General features: G+C 37.5%; 1 protein-coding gene across 4 annotated transcripts in view; it reads left to right on the top strand.

The window, feature by feature from the left end:
- The window catches only part of SCAPER (S-phase cyclin A associated protein in the ER), a 537,265-nt gene that overhangs the window by 450,399 nt on the left and 66,421 nt on the right, over window positions 1–20,445 (top strand). For all 4 annotated transcript variants that reach the window (XM_027570918.1, XM_027570921.1, XM_027570919.1 and 1 more), the window contains exon 26: window positions 10,601–10,833. In XM_027570918.1, the coding sequence (XP_027426719.1) occupies window positions 10,601–10,833 (233 nt within the window). The remainder of the gene's footprint in view (window positions 1–10,600; window positions 10,834–20,445) is intronic.

A 20,445-nucleotide genomic window follows, 5' to 3' on the forward strand; every position in this document is an offset into this window, starting at 1 on the left:
GTGATATCTCATTGTAGTTTCAATTTGCATTTTCCTGATGATGAGTGATGTTGAACATCTTTCCATGTCTCTTAGCCATCTATATGTCTTCTTTGGAGAAATGTCAGTTCATGTCTTCTGCCCATTTTTTAATTGTATTGTTTGTTTTTTGGTGTTGTATAAGTTCTTTATATTTTGGGATACTAACCCTTTATTGAATATGTCATTTGCAAATATCTTCTCCCATTCTGTAGGTTGCCTTTTAGTTTTGTTGATTGCTTCCTTTGCCTGTGGAGAGCTTTTTATTTTAATGAAGTCACAATAGTTTATTTTTGCTTTTGTTTCCCTTGCCTCAGGAGACATATCTAGAAAGATATTGCTGTGGCTGATGTCAGAGAGGTTACTGCCTGGGTTCTCCTCTAGGATTTTGATGGTTTCAGGTCTCACCTTTAGGTCTTTAGTCATTTTGAATTTATTTTTGTGTCTGATGTAAAAAAGTGGTCCAGTTTCATTCTTTTGCATGTTGCTCTCCAGGTTTCCCAACATCATTTGCTGAAGAGACTGTCTTTTTCCCATTGGATAATCTTTCCTACTTAGTTGAAGATTAATTGACCATATAGTTGTGGGTTCATTTCTGGTTTTCTATTCTAATCCCTTGACCTATGTGTCTTTTTTTGTGCCAGTACCATACTGTCTTGATCACTACAGTTTTGTAATATAACTTGAATTCCAGAATTGTGATGCCTCCAGCTTTGCTTTGCTTTTCCACAGTTGCTTTGGCTCTTCAAGGTCTTTTATTCTAGGATTGTTTAGGATTTCATGATTGTTAGTTCTAGCTCTGTGAAAAGATGCTTTGGTATTTTAATAGGGATTGTATTAAATGTGTAGATTGCTTTGGGTAATATGGACATTTTAACAATATTTGTTCTTCCAGTCCATGAGCATGGAATGTTTTTCCATTTCTTTGTGTCATCTTAATTTCTTTCGTCAGTGTTTATAGTTTTCAGAGTACAAGTCTTTCACCTCCTTGGCTAGGTCTATTTCTAGGTATCTTACTGTTTTTGGTGCAATTGTAAATGGATTGATTCCTTAATTTCTCTTTCTGCGGCTTCATTGTTGGTGTGTAGAAGCGCAACAGATTTCTGTACATTGATTTTTTTTATCCTGCAACTTTACTGAATTCGTGAATAAGTTCTAGCAGTTTTTTGGTGGAGTCTTTCAGGTTTTCTATATAAAGTAACATGTCATCTGCAAATAGTGAAAGTTGTACTTCTTACTTGCTAATTTGGATACCTTTTATTTTACTTCATTGTCTGATTGCTATGGCTAGGACCTCCAGTAGTATGTTAAATAACAGTGGTAAGAGTGGACATCCCTGTCTTGTTCCTGACCATAGAGGTAAGGCTCTCAGTTTTTCCCCATTGAGAATGATATTAGCTGTGGATTTTTCATATATGGCCTTTATTATGTTGAAGTATGTTGAGGTATTCTCTCTAAACCTACTTTGTTGAGGGTTTTTATCATAAGTAGTTGTTATACTTTGTCAAATGCTTTTTCTGCGTCTCATGAAATGATCGTATGGCTCTTATCCTTTCTTTTATTAATGTGGTGTATCATGTTGATTGATTGAGTATTGAATAATAAGTCCCACTTGATCATGGTGAATGAGTCTTTTAATGTATTAATGGATTCAGTTCGCTAGTATTTTATTGAGAATTTTTGCATCCATGTTCATCAGGGATGTTGGCTTTTAGTTCTCTTTTTTAGTGGAGTCTTTACCTGGTTTGTATCAGGGTAATGCTGGCCTCATAGAATGAATTTGAAAGTTTTCCTTCCTTTTCTATTTTTTGGAATAGTTTGAGAAGAATGGGTATTAATTCTTCTTTAAATGTTTGGTAGAATTCACCTGTGAAGCCATCTGGTCCTGGACTTTCGTTTGTTTGGAGTTTTTTATCTGTTTCTTCCAGGTTGTCCAATTTGTTGGCATATAGTTAGTTCTTCGTAATATTCTCTTATAATTGTTTGTATTTCTGTGGTGTTGGTTGTTATTTCTTCTCTCTCCTTTGTGATTTTATTTATTTGGGTCCTTTCTCTTTTCTTTTTGATAAGTCTGGCTAGAAGTTTATCATTTTTATTAATTTTTTCAAAGAACCATCTCCTAGTTTCATTGATTTGTTCTATTGTGTTGTTTTTTTTTTCTTTAGTTTCTCTTTCATTTATTTCTGCTCTGATCTTTATTATTTCCTCCCTTCTGCTGGCTTTAGGCTTCGTTTGTTGTTCTTTTTCTAGCTCCTTTAAGTGTAAGGTTAGGTTGTTTACTTGAGATTTTTCTTGGTTCTTGAGTTAAGCCTTTATCTCTAAACAATCTCTTATTGGTTCTCAGTGAACTTAGTTCATATACTGACCATTGTGAACAAATACACTATACAACTTAAAAATACATAAATTCAACTTCACAATACTAAAAATCATTTGGATAGAATTACCACTGGATTACCAAGTTAATTTTCTCTCTCATGGAATCATGTTACAGAAGGATGGATTTGTACTACTAAGAAAAGCATCTTTCTGTGTTTCAAAAAAGAATGTAGAAAGTTTTTGAAACTGGTAGTGTGAGGTAGTGGTGGGTAAAGAATGTGAATTTGCCTTTTAAAAGTGATAATGACTTTTAATTTAATTTTGCTAAAACACTTTGCCTCGGGGCTTGGTCCTATAAATATTGGATTTCTCCTTGGAGTAGGTTTAGAGAAGCAGCACAGTACTTATTCCAACCTGATGGTTTCTTTATCCTCAGGAAAGTCTTCTCCTCTGGACCATGGTTTCCTCAAATATAAAATGAAAAAAATAATTGATTGTGAGGTTCTTTCTAGATCTAAAACTATATGAAATATCTGCAGATTTTACAAAGGTCAAATATCTTTTGAGAGGAAGGAGACATTTTATAGTAAGAATATGTACATGAAATCACTTTGTAATTTGCTACTATAAGATAATGACCACACCAGTGTATTCTGAAGAAATATACTAAAGGAAATACCTTTCATCCATTGGAGAAAAATTGTGGTTTTAGATTTCTGCCTCAGGAGTGACAGATTCAGAAGAGCCAAAAGCTACATAGCTCTGTTTTTTCCCAGGCCAGGCCTGGTACATACCAACAGGTGGTAGTTAGAAGCACTGCTGCATTCTGGGAAGGTAACCTTCCCCTGCCCTTCACAGACCACCCACCCCAGGATGGAATGTGTTCCAGATTCAGGTAAGCCAGGTGTGCAGTAGGTCAGGGCAGTGAGCAGGGGGGAGGGGAGGATTTTGCTAGCACACCTTTCCTAAAGGACAGGGCCCTCAACTTGCAATGTGCCCTTGGCCAAGCAACTGTGCTGGAAGGATGTTCAAACTCCAGTGTAGGTCTATAAACATGTATCAGAACTCTAGGTGTGCCTTTCATCTACTAAGTGTCCCCAAAGAGCAGGCTGCTAATGAGTTATTTTACCTCTGGCAAGTAACAGTGATAGCCAACTAGACAAAAAACAGTATGGAGTATTGCTCTGAATACATTATCCTTACAGTATAGGTACCTTCTCCTGCAAGTTTCTTTTCATCAAATCTCATTTTTAAAGACGAGAAAGAACCTTTTTGTCTCACTGAAGATAAGCCCCTCCTTACCTTAATTTAGGCAATTTTGAAATTCTTTCCTATGGGTGCCTGGGTGGTTCAGTTGGTTAAGCGTCTGCCTTCAGCTCAGGTTGTGGTCCCGGGATCCTGGGATCGAGTCCCGCATTGGGCTCCCTGCTGAACGGGGAGCCTGCTTCTCCCTCTGCCTTGCCTCCCCACCCCCCGTCTGTCTCTTAGGAATAAATAAATAAAATCTTAAAAAAAAAGAAAATTATTCTTTCCTAGATGAAACATTGGTTTCCTATTAAAGCATTGCTGTTAAATGATTTAAAACCAGCAAAAGAAAAATCTATATAGAAGGATAAGGAAAATTTCTATGGCCATTTGAATAAAATGTCCTGATGAGACCAAAAAAGACTTCACCAAGATTACAAGCAAAAGAAAACTCTGTTCTCAGCAGTGAAGGGATCAATACTAAATGAGAAAATACACATATACATGCACAGAATACTATGGAAAAATACGATGAGGGACTGAACTGAATGTCAGGCTAACTTAGACTGTTGGAAACTAGAAAATTATGGGGAGAAAATAAAAGACTGTTCAGTACAGTGAGGGCCTTTAGACCTAGGTCTGAAGTCCCAGGATTCAGTGCAGCAAGCCTAACAAGGGAAGCTTGGCTCCTGCAGGCCATAAGGATTCTTCATCTAACTGCCAGATTGTTGAGAAGTTTTTCAATTTGTGTTTACTTTATGAGAAACTGCCAAATGGTGTTTCTAAAATTAAGTAGAACTCCCCAATGAAATAGAAAATCAAAAGTTGTCAGTGGTGGACAAAGAATATAAGAATATCGTAAAAATATATCTGATTTACTTTACACTGAGCTTATTTTCTTAGGGCCAGTGAAGAAGTGACATTTGATGCTCAAACCACATTGACAGTTTTTTAACCCAGATTTATCCCAACAACCCTTAAATATAATATTTTCTTACCCTTTGGCCAAGATAAAGCTCATAGAATTCTTCTTCTTCTTTTTTTTTTTTTAATGGAAGAAGCATCAGAAAAACAATGTTTGGCCCATGACCAATTTTCACTTCCCTCCACCAAAGACAGAGATTCTGCAGAATCCTCAGTAAAAGAGGTACCCAATGAGAGGAAGTCAGTGTGGGGTAAGAGAAAGCACATGGGCTTTAAAGTCTAATAAACTCAGGTTCAAGTCCCAGACCTTCTGTTAACTAGCATGTCCTCGATATCTCTGAACTTGATTTATTAATCTGTAAAAATTAAATGTGATGATATAAGAAAAATGCTTAAGCATTTTTGGCTTAGTAGAAAAACCTCATAGATGTTAATCTCCATCCTTCTTTCTCTTACCCCCCGCCCAGTGAGTATGGCTTATACCCCTTTTTTGGGGGGGTTATCTTTAGGTTGTCATTTTGAGCATAAGCAGTTATACTGATATATAGTAAGTAATAATATCAGAAGAAGTAAAGATGAGCGAGTCATAGAAATAACTGAGTCTCACATTGAAGTGCCTTTTTGCACTCATATATGTGCTTTCTTGTGTTTCCAGAATTGGTGTCACATTTTGCTACTGCCTGCTCCTAAAATGGTCACCACTTTTCTCTTATTTGTTCTTTCTGTTCTTCTATAACCACGAAGCCACAGCTTGTTGCAGTTTTTGTAAAATCAGAGTCCGTGGGGTCCAAATGACCCTTATGGTGAACAGAACATCACTCTGATCCCTTGATCACTTACATAGTAGATATACAAATATCAGATAAGCAAGTGATTAAATAAATGACATTAATTTTGGTATCTCAGATTTTATTTTTTCTTAATTCTCAACTATATTCTTTAAAGATGCAATTCGTGGATAAAGTACTTCTAATTAAACGAAAGATTGCCAAATACACATGCATAGTGTTTTATTTGAAATACCTGATGAAAATGAGTACAAGTTTCTCGAAAAGAAAGGATTATGAAAATTTGTGATGATGGAGAAACCTGACAGTACCCAGAAATGTATTTCTCATATTCTCTCTGTAGTGTATAAAAGAAAAATGCAAGTTGTGTTTTTGGTGGATTTATTGAGTTAATTTTAAAATGCGGCCAATTTGAACACAGAAGTTACATTTTCTCTGCCTGGGGGCCCTGCTAATATTACAGTAGATAGATACAGGCCTGAATCCTCAAAAACAAAGAGAATGGGAAGAAAAGGAAAGCAAATATGTTTTAATCTGGAAAGCAGATAGTTGAAAGACAGTTACCTGAAAGCTAAAACCTAAATTAACAGGAAGAAAACTGTCAGGAGAAAATTTGTGCCACAGAACTCCAGTAGAAGGCACAAGAATTAGAGCCACCAGGTTTCTCAGAAGATGAGGATGAAAGTGGGGCTGGAAAGAGGGCAGTTGGTTGGCAGTCTAAATAAGAGGCAGTTTATGGGGCGCCTGGGTGGTTCAGTCATTAAGCATCTGCCTTCAGTTCAGGTCTTGATCCCAGGGTCCTGGGATCAAGCCCTGCATCAGGCTCCCTGCTCAGTGGGAAGCCTGCTTCTCCCTCTCCCTCTCTCCCTGCTTGTGTTCCCTCTCTCGCTGTGTCTCTCTCTGTCAAATTAAAAAAAAAAAAAAAAAAAAAACTAAAGGGCACCTGGGTGGCTCAGTCATAAAGCGTCTGCCTTCGGCTCAGGTCATGATCCCAGGGTCCTGGGATTGAGCCCCACATCAGGCTCCCTGCTCAGCGGGAAGCCTGCTTCTCCCTCTCCCACCTCCCCCTGCTTGTGTTCCTGCTCTTGCTGTCTCTCTCTCTGTCAAATAAATAAATAAAATCTTTTAAATACATAAATAAATACATAAATAAATACATAAATAAGAGGCAGTTTAGCTACCCTGGATTTCATCTGCCATATATACAGCCAAGGGCCTCCTCCCTGCAACTGTGGCAGAAGACAAGAGTTTGAACCAAAGTTACCCCAGGCATGGGGACACCATCTACAGGCACAAAAAGTCATACAAAAACAAAATGATTAAGGAAAAATCTATTCCTTAAATAATGAGCCACTCAGCCTCCTTCTTCTATGAATCTCTGCAAAAATGGGCAGCCCATCTTTATACTCCAGGCCTGGAAGATACAGGATTTCATTCTTATGAAACTAACTCTCCTGGGTGAACAGACATATAAATACTAATAGTTGGGATTCCTCACTGGGAAAGCTAGGTCTCTGTTTAGTCACCCAAATTGAAGCCCTTCACACAGAGTTTGTATCCAGCTTTTGACTGGATCAAGATTTTGATACACTAATCTGTATGTATCAGTCTTGAGTATGAACAGAAAGCCCCACATGACCACATATTTAAGGAAAGCTTACAACCTAAAGTACAGAGAAAGAACTCAAAGGAGACAGAGACCATGTAGGAAACAAAATAAAATCTTAAAGTATAATTTCACAGAGATGAGAAATATTGTATCCATAAAACAAAAAACTATAAAAACAAAACATAGGGAGCCAAAAAGAGCTCCTGAAGCTAGGGCGCCTGGGTGGCTCCCTCAGTTAAGTGTCCAACTCTTGGTTTCAGCTCGGTGGTAGGAGTGAGCCCCACGTGGGGCTCTGTGCTCAGTGCAGAGTCAGCTTGAGATTCTCTCTCTCCCTCTCCCTCTGACACTCCCCCACACATGCTGCTCTTTCTCTTTCTCTCAAATAAATAAATAAATCTTTAAAAAAAAAAAAGAGCTCCTGAAAATTAGAAATATAACAGATGAAAAACTCAGTAGAAGGACTGGAAAATAAAGTTAAGGAAATCACCTAAGAAGTAAGACAAAAAACAAAGAGATGAAAGGCAGGAGAAAACAAAATATAAGAAAATTACAGGCTCAGTTCAGGACCAAAGTCCAACAGAGAAAATGAATGGGAGGAAATTAGCAAAGAAATAATGCAAGAAATTTCCCCATAAGTGAAACGTGGTTTTCTGATTAAAAAGACCACTGAGTTTTTACACCCCCCCCCAAAAAAATGACCTATACCAAGACACAGGAAATCAGGGATAAGAAGTTCCTAAAAGTTCCCAGAAAGGAACAGACCATGTACAAAAATATTAAGAATTAGATTGGACCTCTTAACAGTGCTTGAAGTTGGAAACAGGGGAGCAGTCTTTCAAAACTCCAAAGGAAAAGTAGTTCCAACTAAGAATTCTCTATTCGGCCAAACTATCAGTCAAGTATAAGGATGAAAGAAAGATATTTACAGACGCACGGGTCTCAAAATTTTTCTTCCCCATGCACCCTTTCTTTTTATTATTATTATTATGTTAAGTTAACCACCATACAGTACATCATTAGTTTTTGATGATTCATTAGTTGCGTATAACACCCAGTGCTGCACCCTTTCTTAGGAAGTTGTTGCAATATATTCCTCAACAAAATGAGAGAATGAGAAGAAAAAGAAGATGTGGAACCCAAGAAATAAAGGGAATCTAAACCAGGAAGGGGTGGGAGGAATTCTTAAGATGAAGATGAAGGACAATCTCAGAATGAGAGTCCTGTAGTGGGCTTATAGAGCAAGCAGGCCAGATTAGTGCAGGGGTGTGGTAGGTTTCAGGAAGAATGTCTCCACTGAGGAGGCTACAAAGGACCAATAATCCCTGATGTTGAACTTGAGAGGAAATTCCACTTTAACCAGAAAGGTTGACAATGAATTAATGACAGATAAATAGGAAATTCAGCATACAAAAAAAGTTACCTGACTAAAACCAAAAATTTGTATAAGAAAGTAAATACAATCCTCATATGCTAGTTTAACTATAAATAATATACGTATAGTCATAATGGGACTAACAAAACCATGCAGTCAATAGTACTGTGGACCAAATGTTCTGCTTCTTTCCCTCTTTCCAAGTACATAGTAGGATGACATTTCTTGGCTCCCTGGTGGTTGGGTTGGACTATGTGATTACTTCTAGCCAATCAGGTGTGAGCCAAAATGGTGTCACTTTCAAGTAATGCATTTAATGTTGATGCGGGACCTTGCAGAGATCTTTTTTCTTCTCTGCCACTGTGACCTGTAGTGCTCTGTACTGTCTGATACACTAGCCACTATTAAAAATAAAATTATTTGAAATTAAAAAATCAGTCCCTGTGTCACATTAACCACATTTCCAGTGCTCAAAAGCCACATGTGACTAGTGCAGATATAGAACAGTGTAGACTGAAACACTCTGATTGTCTTAGAAAGTTCTTTTGGTCTTTGTTGCTATAAATGGTGGTTGCTTTGTCACCTGGGCTCCAAAGTAAGGACAACAGGGATGCAGAGCAGAGCCTCAGGCAGCCTGACATGGACATGTCATATGAATGAAAAATAAAGCTTTATTGTTTGAAGCCACTGACATTTTTGAGGAGTGTTTCATTGCAGCATAAGCTGCTCATTCTGACCTATATAGAAATCCTAGGTTTGAACTCCATTCGTCATATACCACCTTCTGTATTGGGACAGGCTAGGTTACACTAGTCACAATCTGAAGAGGTTTGTGTGACTGTTTTATAACTGCTATAGAGTTTCAAAGGGAACTTTTACCAGTTAACTGGAGCACACACTGCAGAAAAATTCTACTCTAATTACTTGGGCTTCGGAATGGCTCAGTGGTCAGAGATAACTTATGGTCAACAGTCTTAAACAGGCCATTCTCAGAAAAGTGATTTTCATGGAATGTCTACATTAACAACAACAAAAGGAATGGAAGGAACATTTGCTTGTGTTTTTAAAGATCCTCTTTTTAAATCCAAGTGGTCATTTGTTCCTCTATCTTCTAATAGAACTGGTGCAGGTATAGAATGAGGATAAGCAAAGGCTGATTGTTACTAAGTAAGTGCATTTGTCAAGTGTAATAGTTTGCCAGGTGTTTTCCCCTTGGTCTTCTTATTTGAGCTTTATAGTAGTCCCAGCAGGTAGGCAGATATAGAAACCAAATCTCCGAAATGTAAAATTATTAAAGTCATGTAATCTGCTAGAAGAAAAACTGGATCTTAAATATAGTACCATCTGATTCCAAGTCCATACCTTCTTTCGTCCCACCCTTAGCCTATTGTCTCTGCCCCCTTCTTGGTAGTAAGGCCTTCAGGAGACAGCCCCTCCTCTTCCTGGGAAGAGTAACCTTTAAGTAGCCAGCATTGCAGAACAAGGGCACAGAGCTCCCAGCATGGTAATTATGTATTTAGCCCTTGTACTTCTGAAGTCATCCTTCTCTATGAGAGCTGATGTTCATACACAGTAGTATTTACTCCCGGCAATAATAGAATCATAGTAAGAGTAGCAGTGTAGTAGCAGATAACACGTCTGTAGGGCTTACCTATGTGCCAGACATCGTTCTAAGAATTTACACAGGTTGATTTACTGCCGCAATTACAAACCCAGGTTCTAACTCCTAGTCCCAACTTTTAACCATGTTACTTCCTGTAAACTATACACAAAGATAGCCAAATATGATCCTATATATTAGGAAAAAATTGTTTTGCCTTTTTGTGATAAATACAAATTTCATTTTAATAGAGAAATTTAGATTAGATATTTTTAGAATTCACTTTAACAAGAAAACAGTGCTGCTCTCAGTTTACCAACTGGTTCATTTTCTGTGCTCATACAAATTTTTAATATAATTTATTCAATTCAATAAATAATAGTTATTGAGTACTTACTAGATGCCTGGGCATGAGCTAAGCATTTTATGTGGATTAGCTCACTTAATCCTCACAAGAACCCTAAGATATAGGCACTGTCATTGTCCCTGTTTTATAAATGAGAAAATGAAGCTTGGAAGTAGTAACCTGCCCAACGTCGCTCAACTAGCAAGGACAAAGCTGAGACTTGAACTCAGCAACTGAACTTCAGAACCAACACCCAAACATTTAGCTAGCCACCTCTACAATTTCAAAATTACTTATGATTCCAGAAAGTTTCCAAATTATCTCTGTCCATTTCTGGTGGTTTTACTGAAATACAGTTACTGTATTTTTTTCTATCTAGGTTTATATTCCTGATGAAAATAATGCTATTTTGGGAAGAAATACAAATAAGCAAGTTTTTGAAGGTTTGACAACTGGACTTCTCAAAGTCAGTGCTGTGGTTTTTACCTGCCTGATTGCCAATCGACCAGATGGAAACAGCCGGCCAGCTACACCAAAAATATCGACACAGGAAATGAAAAACAAACCCTCACAAGGTGATGCTTTTAACAGTCGAGTTCAGGACCTCATCAGGTAAAATTGCTAGATTTCTTCAAACTTTCTTCTTCTTTAAAAAAATATATTAAAATTATTTAAATGTAAGGACCCATGTGATGGCATTGGTTTTCACAACACCATCCATAAATTCTTGGTGGAAAATATACTACATTTTGTACAACAGAGAAGAAAAGTCCTACTAATGAAAAGCAATACAGTTAGAGCTCATCTGTCATTCTTGATATTTAGATATTTGATGTTAGAATATGTAGTGTCCAAGCTTTTATAACTTTCTTTCTGTCAACTATTTCCCAACTCAAGAATTTCTGAGAATTCCCCTATTTCAGGTCATCTTGGTTTTAATTTTGGTTCAGACTTAAAATAGTAATAGCTACCATTTACGTAGCACTCATTATGTATATGGTATTGTAATGGAGGCTTTGCAGCCCTATAGGTATAGGATTTCTAATTCAGACTTTGTAGGTGGGGAAATTACTCAGAGAGTTTAAATGCTTTGCCTAAGTTTATGTAATAAATAAATTTAAAAGTAGGTTGGAGATTTGAGATCAAAACTCAGGTCTAGCTGGACTCCCAAAACCTGTGTGCTTTCCACTACACAAATGTAGTGATTTCTGACACCTGTTCAAGGTCAACCCTGTTCACTTCTAAAGGTCACCTTTTCTCCAGGGAAATTTACTACTATTCTGACATCTGAACTCTTTTTCCCTCATGAATCTTGAATCAGGTAGGACGTTTAATTTCCCAATAGGATTCCATTTAGTGTTAATCAGTTACTTGCCCCACCTATCAGTAACTTTTCTGTGATCAGCACTGATCTTTGGTTTCCAAAATCCATGCAGTTTGTTGCTCTGAAGCTTATGGTAGGTTAATAGGAGAAAAGAGAATGTCCTCTTCTGCATTTGCCTCAAAAGAGTTCATAAATTTCCTCTGGTTTTTTGTAGTGCTTTCTTGAGAACAGTTGTTTCATTTGATATCTTTCTTACCCTTGATTACTTTGTTCACTTTTCCCTTCCATCTGCCTGCCCTCTTTCCCCAAGCATATTTATTGCTAGAGAGTATTAGGCCCCTTGGGTTCACAACCATTTATCTTAAAGCACTTGACTTTTACCCTCCCTGACCTTTCTCTCAGTTGCTTGATCCCATTCAATTTCCCCATCTCCTTAGGTCACTGTAGAACCTAGCCCTCTCAGCTTGCTGATACATGCCGTTCTGTTCCAGCATTCTTCCTTGGGCTACCGTGTGATGCAGTAACCCTGCATTCTTGTCCATGCCTTGGCTGTGATGAGGTGGAAGGACCAGCCAAAGGCTTCAGTGTAATTCTAATGGGCTTTCCAGGAGAAAGTACATACATTTTCACGTATATTATTATAGTTACCAGATCCTTCATAAAGGAGGAAGGTATTGGGGAAAAAAATAACTGGTAATCTGCCAAACCAAATCTCATGTAACTTAAAAAGGATGATGGACAATCACAGTCCTTTCGAACAAAACTCTGCCGCTCTTTCTCTGACTTGAACCACTTTTGGTGAAGGTTGTTTTCTTATATATAATGCATTGTTAGTTGGCTTCATGATGGCTATGTATAGAACCACAAACTGTAGTTTAGATCTGCCTAATGAAGCAAACAGAACATGTCTAATTATTTCCATACTTGCTCTCTCACCTTCTCAGATACACTGACAAGAGATCTCACTCCACTCCCCACCATAACCTGGGAATTTTTTGTCAGTTTCTATCTGTAGAGTTGTAAAGCTGGACAGAGAGAGTTCCAACACAGTCTTTGGTGCTGCTCTCTGGCCTGCGGTCCAGAAGTAGAGCTGGAGCAGAGCACACTGACATGTATCTCCTCCTTCTCCTCATCTGGCATAAAAGAGTCAAGAGGATTTCTAACAAAGATGGTAATACCAGTACTTATTATTTTACGTGGTTCGGTCAAGTGTCTAGATCTAAGGGATTCTCAGAAGTATTTATCAGTTCCTGCAAAGTTCACCTGTAGCAGTTTGTGCCAGACACCATACAAGGTCCTGGGATACAAAAACAAATAAAAAGACCTTTAACAGAATATCCAAATATTATCATTTGGCTGTCAAAAATCAGAACTTTTTTCTATAAAGTGAAAATATTGGCAGTTACAGTGTTTAGCACAACTCTATGAAAGCAGTATTGTTTGTAAGATAGAAGCAGATTGCAATTTGAAAAAATACTTATTTGAAATTTGCTCAGGAAATGGACCAACCCTGAAGCTCCACAGTTCTATTTTTTCCAGCTTTCTTGAGATATGGTTGACATATAACAATGTATAAGTTTAAGGTGTACAATGTGATGATTTGATACAGATATACTGCATGTAATTACCACAATAAGGTTAGTTAACACCTCCATCACCTCACGTGATTACCTTCTGTGTGTGTGGTGAGACATTTAAAAGCTACTCTCTTAGCAACTTTCAAGTACATGACATAGTATTGTTAACTATAGTCACCATGCTGTAAATTGCATCCCCAAAACGTATTCGTCTTACAAATGGAAGTTTCTACCCTTGTACCCTTGACTAACATCTCATTTCCCCTAGCCCCCAGGCCTTCTATTCTTTATTTCTAGAAGTTCAGCTTTTTTAGATTCTACATGTAAGGACATCATACAGTATATGTCTTTTACCATCTAACTTATTTTACTTAGCATAATGTCTTCAGGGTCCATCACTGTTGTTGCAAATGGCAGGATTTCCTTCCTTTTTTGGATAATATTCCATTATACACACACAAAGACACACACACACACACCACATTTTCTTTATCCATTCATCCACTGATAGACACTTAGAACTGTTTCCATGTGTTGGCTATTCTCAATAATGCTGCAGTGAACATGAGAGTGCAGATATTTCTTCGAGATGGTGATTCATTTCCCTCAGATATATACATAGAAGTGGAATTGATGGATCATATAGTAGTTCTATTCTCCGTACTATTTTCCACAGTGGCCATACAAATGTACATTTCCACTAAAAGTGTACAAGGGTCCACTTTTCTTGACATCCTTGCCAAAATTATCTCTTGTCTTTTTGATAATAACCATTCCTAGAAGTACAACGTGGTAGCTCATTATGGTTTTGATTTGCATTTCCCTGATGATCAGTGATATTGAGCATCTTTTCCTGTACCTGTTGGCCATCTGTATGTTCTTTGGAAAAATGTCTATTTAGATCCTTTGCCCACTTTTTAATCAGATTATTTGTGTTTTTACTATTGAGTTATAGGAGTTCCTTATGTATGTTGGATATTAACCCCTTATTTGACATATAGTTTGCAACTATTTTCTCCCATTCAATAGGTTGCCTTTTCATTTTGTTGATTGTTTCTTTTGCTGTGCAGAAACTTTGAAGTTTGATGTAGTCCCACTTCTTTATTTTTCCTTCTGTTGCTTATGCTTTGGTATCATATGCAAAAAAGAATTGCCAAGTCCACTGAAAGGAGTTTTTCCCCTGTGTTTCCTTCTAGGAGTTAAATGGTTTCAGGTCTTACATTTGTCTTTAATCCATCTCAAGTTCATTTTTGTGAGTGTTGTAAGATAGGGATCCCATTTCATTCTTCTGCAAGTGGTTATCCAGTTTTCCCAGCACCATTTATTGAAGAGACTATCCTTTCCCCATTGAGTATTCTTGGCTCTCTTGTCAAATATTTGTGGACTGTAGATGCAGGGGTTTATTTCTGGGTTCTCAATTCTGTTCCATTGGTCTATGTGTCTGTCTTTATGCTGGTACCATACTGTTTTGGTTCTTAGAGCTTTGTGTTATAGTTTGAAATCAGGAGGTGATGTCTCCATCTTTGTTCTTCTTCTACAGGGTTGCTTTGGCTCTTTGAAGTCTTTTGCTGAAGCACAATTCTTTTCATCGTATCCAATTAGAAATTTATATTTATCTCTCAAAACAGAAAATTCAAACTGTACAACCAAAAGGCAAATAAATAAGTCCAAGTCACTGATACCAGTCTTTGGAATCAAATGTTATCAAATGTAAGGCATCTATTCAAGAAGTTACAAAACTGTACTTTAGCATTTTGCTAGCCAACAAACCCTAGCCACATATGAGGAGGTAGCATAGGCATGTCAGGCTGCACAAGTTTAAAGCTAAACACATAATCTTTCCACCCAGAGGAACCCCTTTTCCTATGTCCTCTGTCCTTATCAGTGGCACCAGTATCCCACTCAATTACTTGAGCCAGCAATCTGAGCATTGTCACATTCCTCTCAGAGACTCCTTTACCAAACCAATATTCAAGTCAGTTTTTACTACTTATGGATTCTGCCTTGTCACTCTCTCAGATTTATCACCTTCACTCTACCGCTGTGTCTTTAAGTGTCCAGGTTGCAATAACAGATGGCTTGGCTGTTTCTCTCTCCTTTCTCCTTTTCAAAATAACTTATTTTTACTAATTATAAAAGTAATGTGTGCTCAATGAGAAAAACAATTTGGAAAACACAGAAGAGAACAATGGGTATTTTTGTAAACACACAAAAATTACCTTGAATCCTTCCACCCAAAGATAATCACTGGGTTGCTTTTGGTGTACAACATGTGGTTATTTTATTAAAAAAAAATACTGTCATACTTCTACATATTATTTATCATGTTTTTATTTATTTTTCTAAATCAATAGGAACTTGCAAATTACTTTTTACTGGCTTTCCAAGTATTTCATTATGTAGCAATGATTTGCTTCTAGTAACCTTTTATTACTCATGCAGGTTTATTCTAGTTTTTTACTACAGATACCACTATGAAGAACATCTTTGTACACTCATCTTTCCCTGCAACTGATTGTTTTCTTAAAATAAATGCTAAGAAGTAGAATTTCTAGGTCAAAAGAATATGCATTAAGGGTTTTTGTCCATATTGCCAAATTGACCTACCCAAAGATTACCTATGAGTAATCATAGGTTTACACAATATTATACAGCATCATTCTTTTGAGCCTTCATATATTAAGAACACTAGGCACGTGTACAGAGGGACAACTATGTTAAGAGGCAGCAAAAGGGCAGCCATCTGAAAACCAAAGAGAGTCCTCAGAGGAGTTCAACATTGTCAGCCCCTTGATCTTGGACTTGAAGCCTTCAGAACTTTGCTGAGATGTGGATGGAATGCACTAAAATATTACCAACCATCCTGTACTAAAGTGGAAGCACAGTGCCACAGATGATGCTTCTGCTTGTTTGGAGCAGTGCTAATTCCTTGGGGTAGGTCTCTGTTTACAGGATCTTAGTTCTCTACTATAGAGCTGATTGTATCATTGACCAGATGGCAACATAGGGTCCTGCCAACTCCAGTCCCCTTCACAAGAAGACCAACTAACAACTATCCATAGATAAGACGCCATTGTGAAAATACCAGAAATTGAGGGTGGATGAGGCTGAAGTACCCTCCCTGAACCTCAGAGACCGAGAAGAACTGCATTAGAAGGGTAAAAGGAAGATCTAACACTCTGAGCACATTACCCCTCCCCCAGACTGGCACAGTGCTACACTGAGAGGGTCCTGCTAAGCCTGTAGTTTCTCCAGTGCAAAAAAGAGAGCCCAAAGTAAACATACAGCTCCCCCAGGGTTGTAGGACACTCCCTAGGAGGCCCACTTGGGTTTTGCCTAATGAGGATCACTGGGAAGTCTGCAAGATCACTAGGGGAATCTGCAGGGCTCAACCACACAGGGCCGGGGTGGCAGGAGGTGGGGGGGGGGGGGCAGGAGGGGATACTCACAGGAATCAGCTCTCAAATCCTGGTGGACTGCATTCCTGAGCAGAAATCTCAGATAGCGTTTCTGCCCATTCACAGAGCTGAACCAATAGCCCCATCTGGGCAAGGAGCTTGGTTGGCAGTTCTGCCTGATTTGGTTCCTCAGTCACCAGGTTGTACTGGCTGTAGAGCCTGTTCTAATAGTCCCACCTGGGCAGGGAAGCAAATTGACATCCCTGCCCAGCTGCTCAGCATTACCTCGGGTCTTGACCAGCCAAAGGACCCAAGCAGCCATGAAGCCCATCCTACAGCTATGCTCGGACAGGTAGCCAACCCAGCATCTCTGCCAACTGTTGATCATAGTTTCTTGCCCCACACATAACCAGGAAGCCTGAACAGTGACCCTGGGAAACCTCAAAGCATAGCCTATAGCCCCACCCAACTTTGAGATATAGCTGGGAGTCCCTGACCACCAGAGAACCCAGCAGGCAAACTTGCCCAACACCAGAGTACAGCCAGCAGCCTACCTGAAGTCCAGCCTGCAGCCCCGCCCAACATCAAGGCACAGCCTTTCAAAATATGGAAAGAAAAAAATGTCAGCCAAGAATGCGGTACCTGGTAATGCTATCCTTCAGAAATAAAGAAGAAATAAAGATTTTCCCAAACAAACAAAAGCTGAAGAAGTTCACCACCATTAGACCTGCCTTACAAGAAATGCTAAAGGGCATTCTTAAAGCTGAAACAAAAGGAGGATAACAACAAAAAGACATGGACGTGTAATACTCACTGGAAATAGCAAACATATAGGCAAAGTCTGAATGTCTGATACTGTAATGGTGGTGCACCATTCACTTACAATCCTAGTTTAAGGTTAAAAATCAAATGTATTCAGAGTAACCATAACTACAGTAATTTGTTATTGTTATTGGATACACACTATAAAAAGTATAAATTGTAACATCAATAACCCAAAATGTGAGCAGAGGAGAAGTAAAAGCATAAAGTTTCTATATACTGTCAAACTTACCTGCTTAAAGTGGGATGTAATAAATATATTTTATTTAAGCCTCTTGGTATCCACAAAGGAAAACCTGTAGTACATACACAAAAGGTTATTATAAAGGAGTCAAATCACACCACCACAAAGAGTCATCAGTCCTCCACAAAGGAAGACTGCAAGAAAAGAAGCAAGGAATAAGGAAAGTACAAAATAATCAGAAAACAACAAAATAGCAATAGTGAGTCCTTACTAATTAATAATTGCTTTAGGTGTAATTGGACTAAATTCTCTAATCAAAGCACATAGAGTGGCTGAATGGATGAAATAACAAGATCCAACAATATGCTTCCTACAAAAGACTCATTTTAGCATTAAGGACATACATAAGAGTGAAGGGATGGAAAGAAATATTTCAAGGAAATGATAACTAAGAGAAAGCAGGGATAGCTCTGTTTATATCAAACAAAATGGATTTTAAGCTAAAAATAGTCAAAAGAAACAAAGAAGGTCATTGTATAATGATAAAGGGGTCAGTCTACTAAGAAGATATAACAGTGATAAATATTTATGTACCCAACTCAGGAGCACCTAAATATACAAAACAAATACTAATAGAACTAAAGGAAATAAACAATAATATAATAGTTATTGACTTTAATACCCCACTCCCAACAATAGACAGATGTACCAGACAGAGAATCAATAAGGAAACAGCAGATTTAAACGCTATAGGCCAAAAGGACCTAATATATTTGGAACATTCTATCCAAGAGCAGCAGAATATATATTCTTCTCAAGTACACATGGAACATTTTCTTGGATGGATCATATATTAGGCCACAAAACAAGTCTCAACAAATTTAAGAATATAGAAATTTTATCAAATACCTTTTCCTACCACAATGGTATGAAACTAGAAAACAATAATGGGAGGAAAGCTGAAAAATTTATGTATACATGGAAATTAAACAGCACAGTCCTGAACAATCAGTGGATCAAAGAAGAATTTTTTTTAATGTTTTTAAGACAAATGAAAATGGAAGCATAACATGCCAAAACTTATGGGACACAGCAAAAGCAGCTCTAAAATGGAATTTTATGTCAATAGATACATATATCAAGAAACAACAGTGATCTCAAATAAACAACCTAATTTTACATCTCAAGGAACTAGAAAAAGAACAACCTAAGCCCAAAGATAGTAGAAGGAAGGAAATAATAAAGATTAAAGCAGAAATAAATGAAAAAAAGAATAGAACATTAGAAAAGATTAACAAAACCTTTAAATGGACAAACTTTTAGCTAGACTAGCCAAGAAAAAAGAGAGTGGACCCAAATAAATAAAATTATACTTAAAAGAGGAGACATTATACCTGATAGCACAGAAATACTAAGGATCATAAGAGGCTATTATGAACAATTATATGCCAACAAGTTGGACAACCTAGAAGAAGTGGGTAAATCCTAGAAACATACAACTACCAAGACCATATATCATAAGGAAATAGAAAATCTGAACAGACTAGTAGCAAGTAAGAAGATTGAATCAATAATCAAAAACCTCACAACAGGGGAGCCCGGGTGGCTCCGTCATTAAGCGTCTGCCTTCGACTCGGTCATGGTCCCAGGGTCCTGGGATAGAGCCCCGCATCGGGCTCCCTGCTCTGCGGAAAGCCTGCTTCTCCCTCTCCCACTCCCCCTGCTTGTGTTCCTGCTCTCGCTATCTCACTCTCTGTGTCAAATAAGTAAATCAAATCTTTAAAAACAAAAAACAAAAAACCTCACAACAGAGAAAAGCTCAGGACCAGATGGTTTCACTGGTGAATTCTACCAAACACTTAAAGAATTAATGCCAATTCTTCTCAGACTGTTCCAAGACAAATTGGAGAGAAGGGAACACTACCAAACTCATTTTACAAGGCCAACATTACCCAGAAAACAGAACTACAAGACAAGAGAATTACAGCCCAATATCCCTAATGAACGTAGATGCAAAAATTCTCAACAAAATACTAGCAAACCAAATTCAACAGCACATTAAAAGTCTCATACACCTAACACCTAAGTACCAACTGATAACATTTTTCAGTAACTGATAACACTTTTCTATATTGCCTTAGATCTTTTTTCTTATTGGTAAGAAACCAAATGTTGCAGGTGCAGCTAACTCCCTATCTTCATCCTTTCCCCTTACTCCCTCTCAGGAGGTAAGTCACTATGTTAGTTTGTGTATATCATTTCCCATGCATGTTTTTGTAATTTTATATATATAAACGCTGTATATAAAAATATATGTGTGTATGTTTATGTAAATATATGTATAAACTTTGTGTATATGTGTACTTAAAGATCAAATAGATATCTGTAAAGTACATTATCTACCTTCTATTTTTTGATGTATTTAAAATTTATATAAATGCCATAATACTATTTTGTCCACTTCTATTTTCACCCAACATGTTGTTGAGATTCATTTATGTTAATGCATATAGATCTGATTAATTCATTTTAACTGCTCTACAGATTCTTTTAAATGTATAAATTCACAGTTTCCCTTTGCATTTTCCACCTGAGGACAGTAATTTCTACTTTTTCACCATTTCAAGCAATGATGTAGTGAACATCCTTGTAGAAATCTTTTTTTGCACCTATATGGGAGTTTCTTGAATTTACATGCCTACAATAGGAATTTATGAATGCTATGATAAATGCAATTTTAACTTTACCAAGTAATACCAAATTGTTCTCCAAAGTAATTATACAGATTTCACTTCTCATCAGCGAAGGATAGGAGTTCATTTCCCCATATCTTTATCAATGTTTTATGTTAACACACTTATGAATTGCCAACCTGATACATGTGAAATGGCATTTTGTGTCATCTTCATTTACATTGTC

This window comes from Zalophus californianus, chromosome 6 (genome assembly GCF_009762305.2).
Source record: "Zalophus californianus isolate mZalCal1 chromosome 6, mZalCal1.pri.v2, whole genome shotgun sequence".
Classification (NCBI taxonomy): Eukaryota; Metazoa; Chordata; class Mammalia; order Carnivora; family Otariidae; genus Zalophus; species Zalophus californianus.